Source organism: Drosophila rhopaloa, unplaced genomic scaffold, assembly GCF_018152115.1.
Source record: "Drosophila rhopaloa isolate 14029-0021.01 unplaced genomic scaffold, ASM1815211v1 contig_167, whole genome shotgun sequence".
Lineage (NCBI taxonomy): Eukaryota > Metazoa > Arthropoda > Insecta > Diptera > Drosophilidae > Drosophila > Drosophila rhopaloa.
Window position 1 is genome coordinate 756,844 of NW_025335047.1, and position 19,160 is coordinate 776,003.

A 19,160-nucleotide genomic window follows, 5' to 3' on the forward strand; every position below is an offset into this window, starting at 1 on the left:
TCAGCTGCCGCCATAAAAACATTTATAAGCCTCATTATGAAGACCAGAATTTCTTGTCATTGAGCCCGGGCGAGCGTTTCTAGACTTTCACCGCGTGCGCTTAGAATGTTCGACAGCCCAGAATTCTCCATTCTGGACGTACGATGTGCTTGTACCACTTGTCAGCCTGTACAGGCCAACTCTGATTTTGTTGTTGCCATAATTCGATGTTGATTTTTCGCTTCTTAAAGTGGGCTAAGACGCAGCTCATTGTGCGAAGTTGCTGGGCGGCGGCTTTGAAGTGGCCAAAAGAAATGGGCGAAAAGCGAGAACCGACATTAACCAACAATAACTTGCAAAACGCATCAACTGCGTTCCGGCCAAGTTTGTGCCCTAAGTCTTTTGTTTCGGCTGCGTGCTCTAGCCAAGGCATTCTTTAATGTTTGCTCGCAAAACAAACAAATTAATAACAAGCCAAAGAGGTTGAAGTCTTCATAAATAAAAAAAAATATATCTTATTTTATTATACCCGTTACTCGTAGAGTAAAAGGGTATATTGTATTCGTGCAAAAGTATGTAACAGCTAGAAGGAAGCGTTTCCGACCCTATAAAGTATATATATTCTTGTTCAGGATCACTAGCCGAGTCGATCTAACCATGTCCGTCTGTCCGTCTGTCTGTCCGTCTGTCCGTCTGTCTGTCCGTCTGTCTGTCCGTATGAACGCTGAGATCTCGGAAACTATAAAAGCTAGAAGATTGGCATTTTGCATGTAGTTTTTAGGAGTTCTTACGCAGCGCAAGTTTGTTTCAAAATGAAGCCACGCCCCCTCTGACGCCCACAAGCCACAAGCTGTGGCCACAGTTTTGATGCTATTATGAAAATTTTAATTGATATGTATTTGTTTCGTCAATACCTATCGATTGGCCCAATAAAAGTTTGGCACGCCCACTCTAACGCCCAAAAACCCATTAAACGCTTAAGCCTGACTAGCGCCTACATTTCCGCCTTTCATGGCGCCATCTAACGGATGTCTTTGGAACAGCTGGCCAAGGTGCTCAACAGAGTCAACGTTAATTCTCGATAAGGATTTCTATTAAAGGAAATTGCGATGGTTTTCATTTGTCAATACCGAACTATATCCCAAGAACTATGCAAACCAAATCAATTTAGCCAAATTGGAGGTCTGAGTCAAACCAAAGACCAATATAAATAATATATATAAGTTTATATTGGTCTTTGGTCAAACAATGGCGTATGTGTGTATGTATGTAAGCATATGTATTTACATTGTACACAGTTGCAATTGCCCGGCAATTATAATATTAAGTTGTTTAGCTGAGTAACGGGTATCTAATCGAGTTCCTCGACTATACCGTTCTCTCTTGTTTTTATACCCTTGCAGAGGGTATTATAATTTTGGTCAAAAGTGTGCAACGCAGTGAAGGAGACATCTCCGACCCTATAAAGTATATATATTCTTGATCAGGATCACCTCCTGAGTTGATATAGCCATGTCCGTCTGTCCGTCTGTCCGTCTGTCTGTCCGTCTGTCTGTTTCTACGCAAACTAGTCTCTCAGTTTTAAAGATATCGAATTGAAACTTTGCACACACCCTTCTTTCCTTTGCACGCAGTATATAAGTCGGAACGGCCGGGATCGGCCGACTATATCCTATAGCTGCCATATAACTGATTGATCGGAATTGCCATTACTTTGGTGTTTGTAAAGTTAGGAAGTTGGGATTTTCTATGGGTCTTATATTTGGCCAATCAATCTGACCTACCAAATTTCATAAGGATCGGCCGACTATATCCTATAGCCGCCATATAACTGATTAATCGGAAATGTCATAACTTTGGTGTTTGTTAAGTTAGGAAGTTGGGATTTTCTATGGGTTTTATTTTTGGCCAATCAATCTGACCTACCAAATTTCATAAGGATCGGCCGACTATATCCTATAGCTGTTAAGTTAGGAAGTTGGGATTTTCTATGGGTTTTATTTTTGGCCAATCAATCTGACCTACCAACTTTCATAAGGATCGGCCGACTATATCCTATAGCTGCCATATAACTGAACGATTGGAAATGCCATAACTTTGGTGTTTTTAAAGTTAGGAAGTTGGGATTTTTTATGAGTATTAAGAATAATTTTTAATAATTTTGGAGAATATAATTTACAGAGAATTCTGCAAGGGTATATCAACTTCGGCTCCGCCCGAAGTTAGCTTTCCTTTCTTGTTTGGTCAGTTTTTACTTACTTTTTGTAAATTTTGTTGTGTAAAATTAATATTTCTGATTTCTAAACTCCATTTTAAAATATTTTCTTCAGTTTTTTACTTTAAACATTATTTTTATTCAAACAATTAATTATTAAATTGAATTATTTATTTTCCCTGTGCTAGAACATTCAATAGGACTTAAAAAAACCTTGCTCGTTTAAGATATGGTAGTAAATCTTATTTACTTCTTTGCATTGCCTTCACCCAGTTGACCCAGTGCAGCCCTGCGAGGCAACTCCACCACCGAGGTGCCCTTGCACCACCAGTGGTTGTCCGCTGGCCGTTTGAGTGACAGCCATCACACTGAAATACTCGAATAGCGAGTGGCCCACACACTTGCCGCATTTTCTCTTTTGCTGGAATCGTTTTCATTTTCAGGGGCCAGCTCGTTGGTTTCGTTTTCGTTTCGCTTTTGGGTTGAAAAGTCAACACAAGTGGCATTGAAAAGTGTCTGGGCCGGCGCACTTAATGATGCCTCTTCGGAGTTGGAGTTCTCACAGTCTCCGGAGAATCACCTCGGAAAGTGGGAATTGGAAATGCTTTATTTGTGAGTGACAAATTGCTACCGCAGAGTGAAACTTAATACGGCAGATCGAGGCTTCGAGTCCCGAGTGTCCATGTCCATGTCCAAGTCCAAGTCCAAGATGGCACTCCCACTCCGAATCCCACTAGCAGCTCCTCTTCTCCTCGAAGTTCGCAATCTGCGGTGCAATCTGACGCACGTTGCATGCATTAAGCTATAAATTGCAAATGTTTTGTTCCCGCCGCCCAACCCCCCTTTTATTTTTTTTGTTTTTGTTTTTGGGCGGCCGCGGGCATTGAAAATTGAATTGTTTGTTGTTGCTGGCTCACGAAGGCCGGCGGCGACACGCCCACATTGCGTTACCCAGTCTCATTAGTGAATATCGTGTTCGGCTATTTGCCCAGCGATGAATGCGGTAAGATCCAGGCGCAGATTGCCTTGGCCAGCAGCAGGATCGCCTCCATTCGCATTCGCATCCTCATTCTCGACTAGGAAAATTAATGTTCGCACATTAAGTTAAATGATTGCGAATATTAGGAAATATTGGCCCGGCCAACTGCAGTGGCATCGCGATAGGGCCAAGAGGGATCTCGGGCTCGGTGGGGAAAAATAAATTAGTCCTGGCCTTGGCGGCTGTTATGTCATTATGTCTCATTAGCACTTTGCCCGGATATTTTTGCCGGGCAAATTAAAATAAAGAGCAACACCCGGTCCAAAGTTTGAGCCAAAAAGTAGAGTGCAGAGGAAAACCCGTTTGCCAATTCAAAGACAAAAGAAATGCTCTTGGAGTGAAAAGCGATCGAGTGCTTTGTGTTTGCTCCACAAGTTATTTGTTATTCGGTTCAGGTTCTTCGTCTGGTCGCTGGCAATTCGCTTGAAAATTTAATGAAAGCCTTGAACGGAGAAGAAGATCTCCCGCAACGCCTTCACTTTTGATTTTTCCTAGCAAATTGCGGGCTACAAGCAACTGTTGCAGTTTGTGGAAATCAGCATAAACCTCCTACATTTCACTTCACTGTCAACACGATTCATTTGACGATCCGCCAAGAGGCAGACCGTTCATTTGGTTCCCATTCAAATGGGGTTTTCACTTTTCATATGCCAAAAATCTCTGTCCGCGACCTGCTGAACTTTTCCCGAGCTGGAAAAAACCGCAGGCAGGCAGCACAAAGAAAACTGATATGGGTCAGGTACAGGTACAACATCATTCCATTATTTGAATGTCCGACATGGGCTACCGTTGCCTGGACTCGAGGCTTAAGACCCGGCTCGGAATCCTGGTCTGTGCCTGTGCCTGTGCCCCTAGTTACTTACCCATTCCGTTGTCGTCGTCGGATGTCAATGTTGGCTGTCAGTTTTGCGCTGCCGCCTGACAGGCCAACAAGCCAAAGAAACCCGGCTAACTGGACATCAGATGATCTCGGGAACATCACCTACATCGCTCTCTGACCACCAATCCGCAGTCTGTGCCAATTTCCAGCCGCCAGGCGGCCACACACTCCATTAATCACGGCCAGCCGAATTGGACAATGGAGATCTTTACAAGTCATAACCGCAGAGTTTTGCCAACGTACTGACACATTTTCGTGCGGTAATTACGGTTGGGAAGTGGCTATAAATTAACCTTAATTGAATGCATTTGACAAAGTATTTTTCTGGTGGGAGTCGGCCAATGAACTGGAGCAGAGCCAACTCTAATTAGCCAAATTAGAGCCAGAGCTCAGCCCTTTAAGGCCATTATCGTTAGCCCATTTCTCGCCTGGCTTCTGGCTCTTTGTTTTTCCGCCCAGAAAGTGAATCTGCCCGACCAAAACTTCACTTTCCATGGTTGCCAATCCAAGAGTCGTCGGCGGCTTCTTTGTAGGCCCTGCACAAATTACTTCGATTTAATAACAGCCAGCGCTGACCGACCATTTCAATTTTTACTAGGTGTTTATGGCGAGTCGTGACACAATGGTTTGACCTCCCTGGAAACCGAACCACGGGCGCAGCCTTTGACATTTGAGTCAAGTGGATTGTTTGGGAAAACAGGCTCGTTTTCGGGGCTGGGTCAGCGAAAGCCAGCCGATCGGGGCAATCCATCGATTGGCTAATGAAAACCGCAGCGCCTTATGAGCCGAGCATCCTAGTCATCCTCTTGTCACTTTCTTTTTCAATCACAGGATAGTATTTGCAAGCGGAATTCATAGAGGAGCCAGCCAGCAACGTATGCTAATTTGGTTAGAAAGCAAGTGCACATGGCGAATATCTAATTGTCCCCCACCTTAAGCCAAAGAAGAAGATCCCCGAACAAGTGAAACTGCCCAAATAAGGCATTGCAACTGCATAAACTGCAAGTCAAATGCGAGTCAAGTCACTTTGATGTGGAGAGCGGGTATCGACCATAAAGCCAGCAAATGTGTTGGACTTGGCCGCCTTTGTTGGCCAATTGCCCATATATAAATACTCGGGCCGAATCTCCAGCATAAATTTGTGTAAATCTTTTTCGGCGACTTTTGTGGGCCAACCGCTCAGGAGAAATGGCCTCCAATTGTGCCCGCTTTTAAGCAAATTAGTTACATATATGACTATGACTATGACTGTTCTCCCAGGCCGATCTCCAAGTGGAGCAAGACTTGGCCACTGGCCACCTTTCACTGCTTTTCAAATGTCGCGCTATTGTTGCCCGTGCGGCATTGTTTGATAAAAGTGAAGATAGCACTGGGATTGAGAGAAAACATTTGGCGACACTGTGTAAACAGCATGTATATCTCCGCCTGATCCAGTTTGAGCAATCAGACAAGCGGCAAATAAACAGCGGCGATCTTAATCGACGACAGGAGACCCGCAGGCCAACCTGACCCATTGTCCCTGCCTGACCATTCAATTGGCTGAACAGGTGGACTCCACCTGGTGGAGCCACTGGGAGAATATTATGGTTGCATCCTACATTTGAAAGACTGGTATTTATTTTTGTATTTAATAGTTCTTCAACACAGCCAAAAATACCACGATTCGGAATTCCACTACTATTTAACCATGATCGATATTAAAAAAAGGCATTCCTTATCTTCATATATGCCAACGTAACATCTAATCTTATTGTTTTTGTTTGTTCACAATAAGATAATTTCATCTCTAAAGGTCGTCAGAGCCAACTGCGTAGGAATTCGGGAAAAAACACCCAAATTACATTAACAAGAGCTAAGTGAATCATCACGAATCCGCATGAATTGTAAACCAGGTTTACCCCAACCCATTGGCAGCTTTGATTGGAGCAACAGTGTTTTACACGCATTCCCTGATTCCTATTCCCGATTCCCGGCTTCTTGTTAGCAGACGATTATCGCCGCTGCTTTGAAACCCACAATCATAACCAGGCCTAATTAATACGTGCGCCCTGGGCCTCTCACACCCAGAAGCACACCCCCAGATGCGGATACCTTGTAGGCCATATGCTAATTAGACGTACTCGCAGCCACTTAGCAGCTTGAGATACGTATCTCATTCGGCTAATTGCTGGTCACTGGCCACATGCATTTTGTGGGTTAACAGGTGACGTGGGTCTTCAAACTCAAAGGCGGAAACCGAAACAGAACTTCCCTATGACCGCCAGGTGCCACGCCCCTTTGGGAGAGCGGTATTTGAAGAACAAACGAATAATTAGCATGAAGAAATGATTGCACTAATTGTGGCATGAGAAACACCCGAGGAACACAAAGTGTGGGAATGCAAGCGATCTCTCATTAGATGTCTCATTAATGGGGGAGCAGCAAGATTTTGGCTAATTTGGTCAGGCGGCTCCATAAATTATGCAATCTGAGTAAACAAACTGCATCCAGTGAGCTCCATTCGGAGCTCTTTGAAGGCGCCGCCTGGGATTCTCACATTTGTCAACAGAGTTGCAGGAATTTTCTGGCAACCAAGCCAGCGGACAACCCATTCAAATGGCCTGAAACGGTTCCTCGGGGATTAACTTGTGATGGAGGAGGCGGTGGACCAGCAACTATAGTTGCTGACCCGGCGTTTGCTGATAAATTTCTTAATTTTAGGGATTGGGTTTTCGCCTAATTCCTGTTTGTTTATGGCCTGGCCCAGGAAACAACCATTGAAGAGGCTCTCTGGCTGCTCCCCGGTTTGATTTGATCTATGAGCGTGTCCACAGTTGCCACTTGCCGGGCTGCCAGCACATAAATTCCCAATCTTTCATCGATTCTCCACGGCAGCACAATCCACAGCTGCCGAGGATCACAGATCGCTGATCGGACTTGGGAGATGCAAGTGGAAGTGGAAATGGAGCCATGTTCATTTGCACACCGAGCTGCCCATTTCACAGATTTATCATCTTTTTTTTTCTGCATCGTGCGGCGGGAAAAAGGAAAACTAAATTTATTAATATGCCAAGTGTGGGGCTGGCACTGAAAATATAAAACCAGTTCCAAGGCCAGAAATTTATGGATTCGCTGGGCGGGCAAACGCTTACGCACACTGCCGTTAGCCCAATTCACTTTTCCCGCTTAGGATCTGGGCGGAATTAAAGCCACGGCTGAAAGGCATGCCTAATTGGATAGATCAGAGATCTGGCGGAGGTACTCGGATAAGTTGTTGACTTATCGCGTGCCAAGATGCCATCGCCATCAGTTGGGGCTTGGAGTGGTTTAGAGGCTTAAAGATGGAGATGGAGACACGGGCTTGGGCAAATAAATTGCCAGCTGCCGGAGGCGGCGGAGATCCTCTCCTTGGCATGCAAATGGCGATCAAGATCGCGATGTTTGCGTGGCCTGTTATGAGTCAATCAGACGCCTGCCTACATTGTCACCATCACTTGGTTCGGATAGAATCGCTGGATCGCTGGATCGCCGGATCGCTGGTTGGGCTGCCTGCAGCGCTAGATAGGATACTAGATGGGCGCTGGAGATTGTCGCGATTGCATCATAAAATTTAACTGCCCCGCCAGCCAATTCCAGCTCCAAGAGCCAAGTCAAAGTCATTGCATAAATTGGCAGCGCTGCTGCAGGAGCTGTTGCTTCTATCGATGGAGCCATGTGGATGTGTTTCTTGATGGTTCTTATAAGGCGCCGCTTAGGCAAAAAGGGGCTTGCACCAAATGGTGCTCCATTCAGCTGTCCACTTGGCCGAGATGTTTATGAGTTGACGAGGACAGGGAGCCGGCCCTACCGGTGGGTCCTTCTCTCATAATTCTCATAATTTCCCCCATGAACACACTCTGCATATGCTAGAAGTATAGTTTACAACACAGAAACACATGAAAAGAGCCGCAAGGGTCGGTCAGAGCTGCATGTCTGCGGAGACCTTCTTCACTAGAGGAGCTATCTCTTTGAAGGATTTGTTATCCTTGTCCTGCAGCAAGTTGAAGATTACACTCTCGGAGGTGGAAATAGTGCACCCTATGTGGCGCAATCGCTCCAGGGCCAAATCCCTGTCCTGATTGAGACGCGAGGCACAGCAATCGGCCACCAGCCAGACATCTATCTTGTCGTTTACCAGGTCGAAGGCCGTCTGTTCCACGCAGACGTGGGTCTAATAAAGGGAAAAAAGGATTCGCTTTAACCAAACCAATCTTTGCCCAATGTTTGAGTTACCTCCAAACCAAATAACACCACCGTCTTGGGATTGCCACCAAAGATATCAGTCATATTCTTCCGGACAGCTTCCACTATCATGGAGAACCTGGTCTTGGCCACATTGGCACAGGCGTGTTCAATATCCAATTCGCAGACGGTCTTGCCCAGTTTCTCTGGATACTGCTCGGTGACCAGCAGAGGCACTTGGAAGACCTTGCCGGCTGCAAGCTGGAATGCGATTCCATTAGAATACCGCCCATTATCCTGTCACGCTGTGCTGTCTCACCAGTTTAGCAGTGTTCTCGATGAGCGAACTCAGCAGCGGTATAGCCGGTTTGAACTTCTCCTGGACGTCACAGAGCATGAAGAGGGTTTTTGAGGGCACCAGGCGATAAAGGGCCGATCCACTGACCTTACTCATGATTGCTTTTATATGTATATTTTAAAACATGAAATGAAATATCTGAAAAGTTTGAGAAACGCTTGCTCAGTTTGAAATTGGCGCTTAGTTAGCGCCATCTGGCGTTTGGTGGCGGGAGCTGTAAGAAAAGGCAAGTACTAGCTATTAATAGCTAATAGCTAGAATTGAATGCAAAGTAAAAAAGCCAAAATAAATATTTGACTAAAACCCAAACATCTTCTAAATAAATAATTTAAATAGAAAGTATCTAATAATACCAAAAAATCTAAATGTAATCGTTAATACAAAACCACAGCTAAATATCTTAGCTGTGGTTTTGTATTAACGATTACTAAGACAAATATTATAGAAATAATTGGGTATAAGAAACTGAATAAAATATTTTGTGGATTAAATATCTTTGAATACAATAGTAGCTATCATCCTAGCCGATTCTGTAAAAAAAAGCCAGAATAATACCCCTTTTTGGTATTTTGGTCTGAAAAAGCGGAGAACACACTCACCAGAATCCAATTCCTAAATTTAAAATTAAAAATAAATCAAGTAATTTCACGTGGCCGATGCGATAACCGCCACCCCGATTCCCAATCCCCGGAGGCTGTCAACTCACCTGTCTTCAGGTATGGTCTTCGGGCTGGTGAGGTTAACTTACGGCAACCACCAGTTGCTCCCTTAAAAGCCTTAAATATGGTGATGATGGACTGCCCCCACAATTCCCCATCCAATCTTCCCGGCGCATTCCATCTTTCGACTTGTTGGCACAGGACCAGCGGAAAAGTCGCTGTCACGGTGCGGCCCAACTAATTGCAGTCGCATTAATTAAAGCACTCTAAAAATTTCCCAATAACCAACCGGTGGACAGATAAGCATCACGATTAATTTCTAGCCGAGTTACACTTGTCAACAAGAAACTTAATGCGAGAGGCAAGAGTGTTTGTGAATTGGGAAAAAGCAGAGGCGGCGGCAAAGGAAGCGGAAAACAAACGACAGCCGATTCTGACAACTTGAATTAATTGTCGATGTCGATGTCGCGGCCGAAGCCCTCTGCCTACCACTTCCCCTTAACAAAAACACTGAAGAAAACGTGCTCTCAAATGCGAAAACTTTAATGAACCCTTCATAAAATCAAGTCGATTTCTACACAAAACCAAAATATATTCAACGAGATCTTCAATGATAAAGTGTTCCACAAAAAGAAACGTTTTCAATTTGTATCAGTTTGTTTCATAAGAGATAAAAGAAAAGGTGTCAATATACCTTCTAATTTGTTTCCCTTATTTTTCTGCAATTTTAATGCAATTATATTTAACAAGAAGAACCATTCAAATATCTTCAGTGATAATTCAAGGCTCTCTTCGAGATCTAGAATCTCAGCAGTATTTTTTTCTGTGTACCGCCGCCTCTTCCGGCGCCGTTCTCGCCACTTTCGCTTATGGCGCTCGGCCGCGAAACAACTCTTCCGAAGCCCCAAGCCCGCGAGGCTTGTTCAGTTGCTCAGTTGCCCACTGATCCGTTCGCCTGGTGGACGTCGCCAGAAAGCGTTGAAAGAGCCCCGAACCCGGAGACCCAGCGATTGCGTTTGATTAAAAACTGATAGATTTCCGTGCTCCGTTGGCTGCCGAAAGTGTGTGTTGTTAGTCCCCCGAGGGGCCCTTTATTATTTCACCCATTAATCGCAACCGTTTTCCTTGCAGTTTAGTTCCAAATCCCGGAAAGATGAGCCTGCAGTCGATTAAATACTCGCGAGGGAGCCTGGAGATTCTCGACCAGCTCCTTTTGCCCGGTCAATCCAAGTACTTGGTTGTTCGAGGTGTCGAGGATGGCTGGAAGGTCATTAACAAGATGCAGGTGAGCGACAATCAAGGCGAATAGCCCCAGACTAGTGTAATTCTTCCCACTAATAACCCCTTCCCGGCAGAATGCCATTAAATGCCATTAAAATTCTTATTGGTACATTTCTTAATCTGCGCAATGATCGCTCGCCTGTCGGTTGTCGCTTGTCGTCTGTCTCTTGTAGGGCTATAAATAACGTAATTGAAATTAAAAATTTAAAAACGCTTGCCAAAAATAAAACTACTCCTTGCGCGTCACTCGGCGATCGCCTCTTACTGGGCTAATGCCCCCAGCCGCTGGTCCATTGGTACCAGACCACTTAGGTATAAGCACGCGCCTTATCACGTGGAGCCCTCGGAGTCGTACAATGTAAACTGTTCACTCCGGTATTTGCACCGTCACCTGATAAGCCTAGATAGGCCAGCCAGCTTAATCTTTCTGCTCTCCGCTCTTGATTTTCTATGCAATAAAAAGTACATGTTTTTTTTGCGAAAAATTAAGTAGTAACCCCTTAATGTAACCCCTAAAATCCAAAAATGATGAAAAATGGCAAAATCCGGAAAATCAACTTATTATTATACTTATTGGAAATAATGGTCACACGATGGAATTCCATACCTTGTTGAATTCGTGATAAAATTTCCAATCGATTGACATTCACAGCTAAAAAATGTCATTTTGGTCGAGTTTTCGCCAAAAATGATGAACTAACCCCTTATGAAAAATGCCAAAATCCGAAGGATCCGGAAAAATCACCTTTTTTTGCGGGTTTTTGACCAAAACCATGGGAAATAATGGTCGCATGATGGAATGCCATACCTCGATGAATTCGTTATAAAATTTCCAATCGATCGGCATTCACAGATAAAAAATGTTATTTTGGTCGATTTTTATTATGCCTTATGAAAAATGGCAAAATCCGGAGGATCCTGAAAAATCAACTATTATTTCGGTTTTTTGATCAAAATCATGGGAAATAATGGTCGCACGATGGAATGCCATACCTCGATGAATTCGTTATAAAATTTCCAATCGATTGGCATTCACAGCTAAAAAATCCACAGCTAAAAAATCCGGAAAAATCACCTTTTTTTGCGGTTTTTTGACCAAAACCATGGGAAATAATGGTCGCACGATGGAATGCCATACCTCGATGAATTCGTTATAAAATTTCCAATCGATTGGCATTCACAGCTACAAAATTTAATTTTTAATTTAATTTTTCGCAAAATATCATGGTCAAATGAAATTTCTCCAATTGCCATAACAAAAACATGACAATGCAAATGCTTTTAAGATTTGTTTCACCATCTTAATTGAGTGTGTTCAGAAATCGTTTGTGTCTAAATCGATTTAGAAAATTATCTCAAAGTTATTTTGTTGTCATTGCAAAACTAATACCTATCTGAAATCTTTATATAGGTTCGTGGTGCTCCCGCCATCGCAATCGTGGGATGCCTCTCGTTGGCCGTGGAAGTCAACCCGGAGGAGTTCGGGAGCAAAAAGTTGCTCCGCCAGGAGATTGAGGGCAAGTTGAACTACCTGGTTTCCGCCCGACCCACAGCGGTCAACATGAAAATCGCCGCCGACGAACTGATCACCCTGGCCAACGAACTCGACAAGGACGAGAACATCGATGTGGCCGAAATGAAGCATAGGTAACATTACCCACATCGCTGAGCAAGCAACCCAAGTCCAACCACGTTACGTTCAAGATTTCTGAGTGCCACGGAGGCGATGCTAAAGAAGGACATTGCCGATAACAGGGCCATTGGAGCGCATGGCGCCAAAGCGATTCTCCAGGGTGTGACGGAGGCTGCCGGCGCTTCGGCGGGATCTGCGGGCTCCGTCCGGGTGCTCACCCACTGCAACACGGGTTCCCTGGCCACCGCAGGATACGGCACGGCGCTGGGCGTGGTACGTCAACTGGCCGAACTGGGAAAGCTGGGTGAGATTTTGGATTTATAATCATACCTTTTTTTTCAAAATCAAGAAAACTGGAATATATACTTACTAATGATACTTTTCCTGGTCCTAGAGCACGTTTACTGCACGGAGACGCGTCCTTATAACCAGGGAGCACGCCTCACAGCCTACGAACTGGTTCACGAAAAATTCCCTGCCACCTTGGTTTTGGATAGCATGGTGGCTGCTTTGCTGCGGGCTAAAAACGTGGCTGCCGTCGTGGTGGGAGCAGATCGGGTTGGTATATTTAAATTTTTTCTGGTTTTCTGGCCAAATTGTATCTGAAAGTAAGATTATTTGAAACATTGACTAATCGGTTATCTTTTTTATCAGGTTGCCGCCAATGGTGACACGGCCAACAAGATTGGCACCTACCAGATCGCCGTAGTGGCCAAGCACCACGGCGTTCCATTCTACGTGGCCGCCCCGCTGACCTCCATCGATTTGGCGATTCCCAGTGGCGATCACATCATCATCGAGGAACGGCCTGACCGCGAAATGACTCACGTGGGTGAGCACCGCATCGCTGCGCCGGGCATCAACTGCTGGAATCCCGCCTTCGATGTCACCCCCGCCTCGCTGATCACCGGCATCATCACGGAACGCGGCGTTTTCAAGCCGGCTGAACTGAACGCAGCCATCAGCAAGCTGCTTGAGTCGTAACAGTCGCGCAGAAATTGTTTGTTTACGAATGCACTCCATTCCCCCAAAAAATCCGAAACCACAAAAAACAAGAGCACTCACACAGGCTCGGAATAGGCATTTTGCCAGCTGAGTTTTGTTTACAAAAACGTGTTCCCGCCTGCCAAGCAGATATGGGTCGCCGATCCGCTGGGGAGCACAACGCACAATATACCTCCTACATATGTAGCCCCATTCGCCAGTTGTTAACCTAATAGGGCATTGTTTTCGCATACTTTAAAGTAGCTTGGTTGTGGGTATGCTCCACCAGAAAGTGATCGAGGAGCTATGGAATCGTTACCGGTGATTTTTCTACTGCTACTGGGCGCAAGCCAAAGCTGGGCCAATAATGCGTTGAATGTGCAGAATAACTACAGGAACATGATGGTGCGTCTGGCCACCAGTAAGGTCACTCTCGCCGGGATTCAAGCCATTACCAAGCTGCTCGAGTCGTAACAGGCGCGCAGGAATTGTTGTTTACGAATGCACTCCATTCCCCCAAAAAATCCGAAACCACAAAAAAAAGAGCACTCACACAGGCTCGGAATAGGCATTTTGCCAGCTGAGTTTTGTTTACAAAAACGTGTTCCCGCCTGCCAAGCAGATATGGGTCGCCGATCCGCTGGGGAGCACAACGCACAATATACCTCCTACATATGTAGCCCCATTCGCCAGTTGTTAACCTAATAGGGCATTGTTTTCGCATACTTTAAAGTAGCTTGGTTGTGGGTATGCTCCACCAGAAAGTGATCGAGGAGCTATGGAATCGTTACCGGTGATTTTTCTACTGCTACTGGGCGCAAGCCAAAGCTGGGCCAATAATGCGTTGAATGTGCAGAATAACTACAGGAACATGATGGTGCGTCTGGCCACCAGTAAGGTCACTCTCGCCGGGATTCAAGTCCTCCGCGAAGGACGCGTCGAGGTAAGCTTTGACTTTGGCGCCACATGGGGCACCATTTGCAGCACTTCATGGAGCTTGCGGGAGGCGAATGTGGTGTGCAGGCAGCTGGGATTGGGTTATGCGTCAAAGGCCAGCCAGGGAACGGAGCACGGAGACAGCAGGAAGTACCCGTGGGGCATGGTGGGGACTTTATGCCGGGGCACCGAGCGCCGACTGGCAGAATGCATAAGGGAATCGCACTACCCCAACCTCTGCAATGCCAGGAATAATAATGTCACCATAGTGGCATGCGTGAGCCACTCGGCTGACCTGGAGATCGGACTGGTGGACATCGAGAGAACTGCCCGACTGGAGGCAGTGCCCATGTCGCGTCTCACCTGCGCCATGGAGGAGCACTGTGTGTCCGCCGACGCGTACGAGATAAGAAGAACAAATCCTCAAGCCGTTAGGATTCTGCTGCGCTTCTCCGTGAAGGCTTCCAATGTGGGCACGGCGGATGTGAGTCCGTATGCTAACTACAAGGACTGGGTGTGGCACCAGTGCCACCGGCATTACCACAGCATGAACGTTTTCGCCACCTTCGATGTCTATGACCTGAGGTACAGAAAGGTGGCCCAGGGACACAAGGCCTCTTTCTGCCTCATGGACACGGATTGCAGGCCCGGCGTGCGGGCAAAGTATACCTGCGGCAACACCACCCAGGGTAAGTTGAAAGCGGGTCCAAGGTGCAGGGCCAAAGTAACCCATCTTCCTGCAGGCATTTCAGTGGGCTGCGCAGATACGTACACCGATGTTTTGGACTGCCAGTGGGTGGATGTGACCCGAGTCCCTGTTAACCAACGCTATATTCTGCGTGTTGCTCTAAACCCAGAATATAAACTGGGAGAGATGTCCTTCGAGAACAACGGTGCCGAATGCCTCCTCGATTACACGGGCGTTCACCAAACGACCAGGATTTTCAACTGTCGACGCAAGCCTCTGTGGTTTAAAATATGAATTTACATAGTTTTTATGATACCTATAGCGGGTGTGGTGATTATGCTTAATCTTTATAAAATAAAATAAGGAATAATTTTCCGTTTTTATACTTTCTATGCACTGTAGTAAATGGCAATGTGTACATCTGGCAGTGGGTTTTTATAGTATTCTCTTTTCGAAGTGTTGCATACTTTTCGGCTTAAACTTTTTTAAAAAGTGTGGCATACTTTTGGGCAGCCAATAGCAACGCAACAAAATTCTATTTTTGCATTGCCTACTTTTAAGGGCTGCTGGGCTCTGACTTGGCGCAACCACCTACTGTAACTTATGTTCGCCTGGTGTTTCAGCTCGGGAAATCTGCCAATTCGACCGACAAAATGGACCAAATTGATCCAAAAGTCGGACTTGGGCATTTCGTTTGCCACCAGGCCAACAGAATTTGCAGAAGGCGGAAGCATGCAAAACTAGGCAGCATGCAGAATACCGTTAGTTTTGTTCAAGAACGCAAGGGTGTAGTCAGCGGGAACAGGGGTTGGCGGGCCAAAAGCCCCCAAATTGCGATTTCAACCCCTCTTGGCAAAATTCTTAGTACGCCCCTGTGAAACGCAGAAAACTAAAACCCGGAAGCCTACTTGCGATTATGTTGGCCTAGTGTTTCAAATCGAAAAATCTGGATTTTGGCCGTCAAAAGAAACCCACCAAACCCAATTTTTCCCATGCAAACCGAGCAATTTCAAAGTTTGAAGTACCAGGCGAACAGAAAACTTTGAAAGTGACCAGCATTCTGAGCAATTGTCGACCGATCAGCTGTTGTTTTCATAATGGCCGCCGCAGCTCTATGGAAGGCTACCGTTAGTTTTCAGCTTAGCTCAAGCTAGAGATGGACAAACCACTTGATTCTTTGTCCGTGTCACGAATTTGGCACGTCAGGCACGAAATCAAATTAAGTTTGTATGGGACGAGCGGAAAAACGTATGCACGCGCACATCGCTAATCACGCGTTCGTTCGATCGTTTTAAAGCTTGTTTACGTTTATGTTCGCCTGGTGTAAAGAATACAGAAATCTCTCAATTTACCTGTGTTGTTGTTGGTAAAATATTATTTTTCCACAATTCCAAGCCTAGGCAGCTATAAAAAGGCAGCCAACGTGGTAGTTAAATACGTTTATTGTTTCTGAATGTTCATCTCTTGACTTTGCGTTTGTATTTTGTATCATTTCGCTTACAGATTAGATTTATTTATGTATGTATATCTGGTATTTACGATGCTCTATAAATATGCCTTTAATTGCTAAAGATAAATATTTCGGCGCTTGCTCAGTTTGGTTTATCGTAGTTTAGGTGCTAAATTGGATTCGGGGCTGATGGCGTTTGTCTACTTTGTATGCGGGTCGGTTGTGCTGGTAGTAGTTGTTCAATCTATGCCTTACAATTTACTAGTTGTGCCTAAATCAAGTGAATTGGAACTTAGACTTGCAGCTGACACTTTCGCAACTGCCAGTAAGTTCAATAATCATAATCAATTTTTCATATTAACATAATAAATTCTCCAATTGGTTTCTTGGTTGCTAATTACAAAATGCCTACGCTACGTTTACACAAAACTTAGACACTAGCTAACATCGATATCTCAATGAATTAGCATTAGTTAGCATAACTTTCTGATAGATTTATTGCATGACGAAATCAATATCAGTAATGACGTTCTTTCATGGGAACCTTCGGGCCAACTTAAACTTAGGCAACAGAAAAGAGTCAAAGAACAATATGAAAAGCTTAGCAAAAGTGTGCGGCAATAAAACTTAGGAGGCGTATAAATAATTAAAGGATTTAAAATTTACAATCTGTTTAAATTGTACGCTTGTATCTATGCATATACAATATAGTAGCATGTGTTAAGTATTTGTTAAAAATGCATTCAAGTTTTCGAGTATTCATGTCATTTTCTTAACTTACAAATGCTAACTAGAACATCTCTACCTTCCAACGCTGTCCCGCTGAGCACAAACTACTTTACAAAAATTACACATTACTCTGCCGGCGTTGCCTGTACTTTACCGTCTACATAGTGCTGCTGATCCTCCTGCTGTTGTCCTGCTTGTGGTGATGCATGTTATAGATGATCAATTAGATATTTAAATAGCGCAAGTATTTAACTAACATTATTTTTGGGTGCTGTGACAAACTGACGGCCTTAGCTCTCATAGTCGTATAGTGAGAGGTATTCATGATACCACGTTTTCAATTAATTAACGCTCTAGTGTGTGCTTAATGTTTGTGTGTTTGTTTCGGTGTGTAGTCTTTTAGAAACATTAATAAATATATGTTATGCGGGTATGGCGAAATCAGCTTGCAAATTTTCATTAGGAAATTTGAAGTAAAAAATACAATTTCTTTTTGCGCGTCAACTGAGGGCGAAACCGAAACCGGTTTTGGTTTTTTAATTAAGTTCTGCTATTATGCTCTTCTGCTTCTGCTGAATACCCGCGATCCGGGGTGAATGTGCGCAATTTGTGCTATGTGTCGGCGTCCAGGTCAGGCGTCCGCTTAGAGGCTTCCTCGCATAACCTATGCTATCAGCTCTCGACCGTCGTCGAGGACACGCTGTGACTAGTGGTTAGCAGATGCTCGGGAATGGGTATGGGCTGCGTGCGAGCCGGCTGCTTCTTCTGGAAAGGAAATATAGTCATTGAATTTGCGCAACCAGAAGGTAGGACTGTACTCACCTTCCGGCGGAAGGGAAAACATCCCGCCTTGTCCGGTTCGGGCGTTGCATTGATCTGCAAGTCTGGCGTGGGACACTCCTCGGGACCGAAAACGTTCAACTCCCGAAAGCACTCGGTCTCCATCATCTCACTCTGCCAGGAAATGGACACGGATCCAGTGTTGAATTTCGTGTAGAAATTTGTATCGGATTCGTCGATATTGACGCCCTTTACCGTAGAAAACTGTTCAATATCGAGCACATCTTTGGCGTAAACGGCGTGAGGCTGTGGATGATAAAAAAGCGATTAAAGGTGACGTTACAAACAGGCATTTCCAATATCGCAGCGGCGCGTATGCAAATGAGTCAACTCACGTCTGGCACAAAGGGCGGCTCCAGCATGCCAGCCTCCAGGCGTCGCCAGTTGAGCTGGGTGGAGTGGAAAAACGGGTGGGCCATCACATCCTGCCCGCCCATGCGTCCGTTGCGGCAGCCCAGGCGCTGCTTTATCGATTTAGCTAACAGCTGTTGGCACATTGATTTGGCTTCATCATTAAACTTGCTCGAATACTTTTCGGGATCCTCCTGCAAGGGCAAGAAGGCATTAGCCTAAATCCTTAAAATTTGTGTGGTCATAGCCAACCTTAACGCGCCTGTCCACCTCCTCGCGCTTGACCTTCTCCTTGCGCATCCGGAATGGCGCCTGTCCCTCGATCATCTCGTACAGCAGGCAGCCGAAGCTAAACCAGTCAGGGGAGAAGGCGTACTTCTCGTTGTCGATGACCTCGGGGGCCATGTATCCTGGTTAGCGAAGGAAAAGTGAAGAAAATAGCGTAGCTTAGCTAGGAACATTCAATTCATTAAGCTTTATGACTTCTTACCCACTGTGCCCACCCGGCCGCGCACCATCTCGCCCTCCGGTATCTCGACGGCCAGTCCCAGGTCGGATATGCGCACGTGGCCGTGATCATCCAGGAGGATGTTCTCCGGCTTGCAGTCCCGGTAGACGATGCCCTGCTTGTGTAGATGCTGCAGTCCGCAGGCAACTTCGGCTGCATAAAAGCGGGCACGCTCCAATTCGAAGCCTGGGTCGCCGCCCATGTTGTAAATGTGGAATTTCAAATCGCCGCCTGCAAAAGGAGAGGACTTTTGATTGTCTTTCTCAAACAATGACAGGTCCACAGAGCCGTATTGGTTGACTGACTTGCTCTGGCTTTTGTGTTCAAATTCAATTAGGTCGTGGATTGACAGACAGGCAGCTGGGCGACTTCGGCGTTGTGCCAGCAGCTTGAATGCCAGGAATTTAATTAAAATTGCAAACTCAATCAT

At 45.4% G+C, this 19,160-nt stretch overlaps 4 protein-coding genes across 7 annotated transcripts in view; 2 read left to right on the forward strand and 2 right to left on the reverse strand.

Moving 5' to 3' along the window:
- Positions 1 to 8,002: 8,002 nt before the first annotated feature.
- Positions 8,003 to 8,773, reverse strand: LOC108040708 (isochorismatase domain-containing protein 1). The gene is made up of 3 exons (XM_017118277.2): positions 8,633 to 8,773; positions 8,365 to 8,574; positions 8,003 to 8,302 (listed from the first exon to the last, which is right to left on the reverse strand). Exons 1-3 carry the CDS (start codon positions 8,765 to 8,767, stop codon positions 8,051 to 8,053), a joined length of 597 nt encoding a protein of 198 aa, XP_016973766.2. The 5' UTR covers positions 8,768 to 8,773; the 3' UTR covers positions 8,003 to 8,050.
- Positions 8,774 to 9,253: 480 nt separating this feature from the next.
- LOC108040729 (methylthioribose-1-phosphate isomerase) lies at positions 9,254 to 13,913 on the forward strand. Of its 3 annotated transcripts, XM_044458650.1 has the most exons (7): positions 9,254 to 9,387; positions 10,462 to 10,615; positions 12,023 to 12,258; positions 12,316 to 12,548; positions 12,639 to 12,802; positions 12,899 to 13,206; positions 13,681 to 13,913. In XM_044458650.1, exons 2-7 carry the CDS (start codon positions 10,484 to 10,486, stop codon positions 13,700 to 13,702), a joined length of 1,095 nt encoding a protein of 364 aa, XP_044314585.1. In that variant the 5' UTR covers positions 9,254 to 9,387; positions 10,462 to 10,483; the 3' UTR covers positions 13,703 to 13,913. The 3 variants fall into 3 exon arrangements, with proteins under 3 accessions (XP_044314585.1, XP_016973801.2, XP_016973802.2); XM_017118312.2 differs by lacking the exon at positions 13,681 to 13,913 and having other exon boundaries at positions 12,899 to 13,441; XM_017118313.2 differs by lacking the exons at positions 9,254 to 9,387; positions 13,681 to 13,913 and adding an exon at positions 10,080 to 10,391 and having other exon boundaries at positions 12,899 to 13,441.
- Positions 13,914 to 13,985: 72 nt separating this feature from the next.
- LOC108040730 (lysyl oxidase homolog 2A) lies at positions 13,986 to 15,169 on the forward strand. The gene is made up of 2 exons (XM_017118314.2): positions 13,986 to 14,853; positions 14,908 to 15,169. The coding sequence occupies exons 1-2, from the start codon at positions 14,007 to 14,009 to the stop codon at positions 15,144 to 15,146; spliced, it is 1,086 nt and encodes a 361-aa protein (XP_016973803.1). The 5' UTR covers positions 13,986 to 14,006; the 3' UTR covers positions 15,147 to 15,169.
- A 1,107-nt stretch (positions 15,170 to 16,276) lies between these two features.
- Positions 16,277 to 19,160, reverse strand: part of LOC108040712 (G protein-coupled receptor kinase 2) — a 49,283-nt gene continuing 46,399 nt past the window's right edge. For both annotated transcript variants that reach the window (XM_017118282.2, XM_017118280.2), the window contains 5 exons: positions 18,713 to 18,961; positions 18,475 to 18,632; positions 18,207 to 18,416; positions 17,854 to 18,117; positions 16,277 to 17,796 (listed from right to left, as the gene is read on the reverse strand). In XM_017118282.2, coding sequence (XP_016973771.1) covers positions 17,704 to 17,796; positions 17,854 to 18,117; positions 18,207 to 18,416; positions 18,475 to 18,632; positions 18,713 to 18,961 — 974 coding nt within the window. In that variant the 3' untranslated portion in view covers positions 16,277 to 17,703. The remainder of the gene's footprint in view (positions 17,797 to 17,853; positions 18,118 to 18,206; positions 18,417 to 18,474; positions 18,633 to 18,712; positions 18,962 to 19,160) is intronic.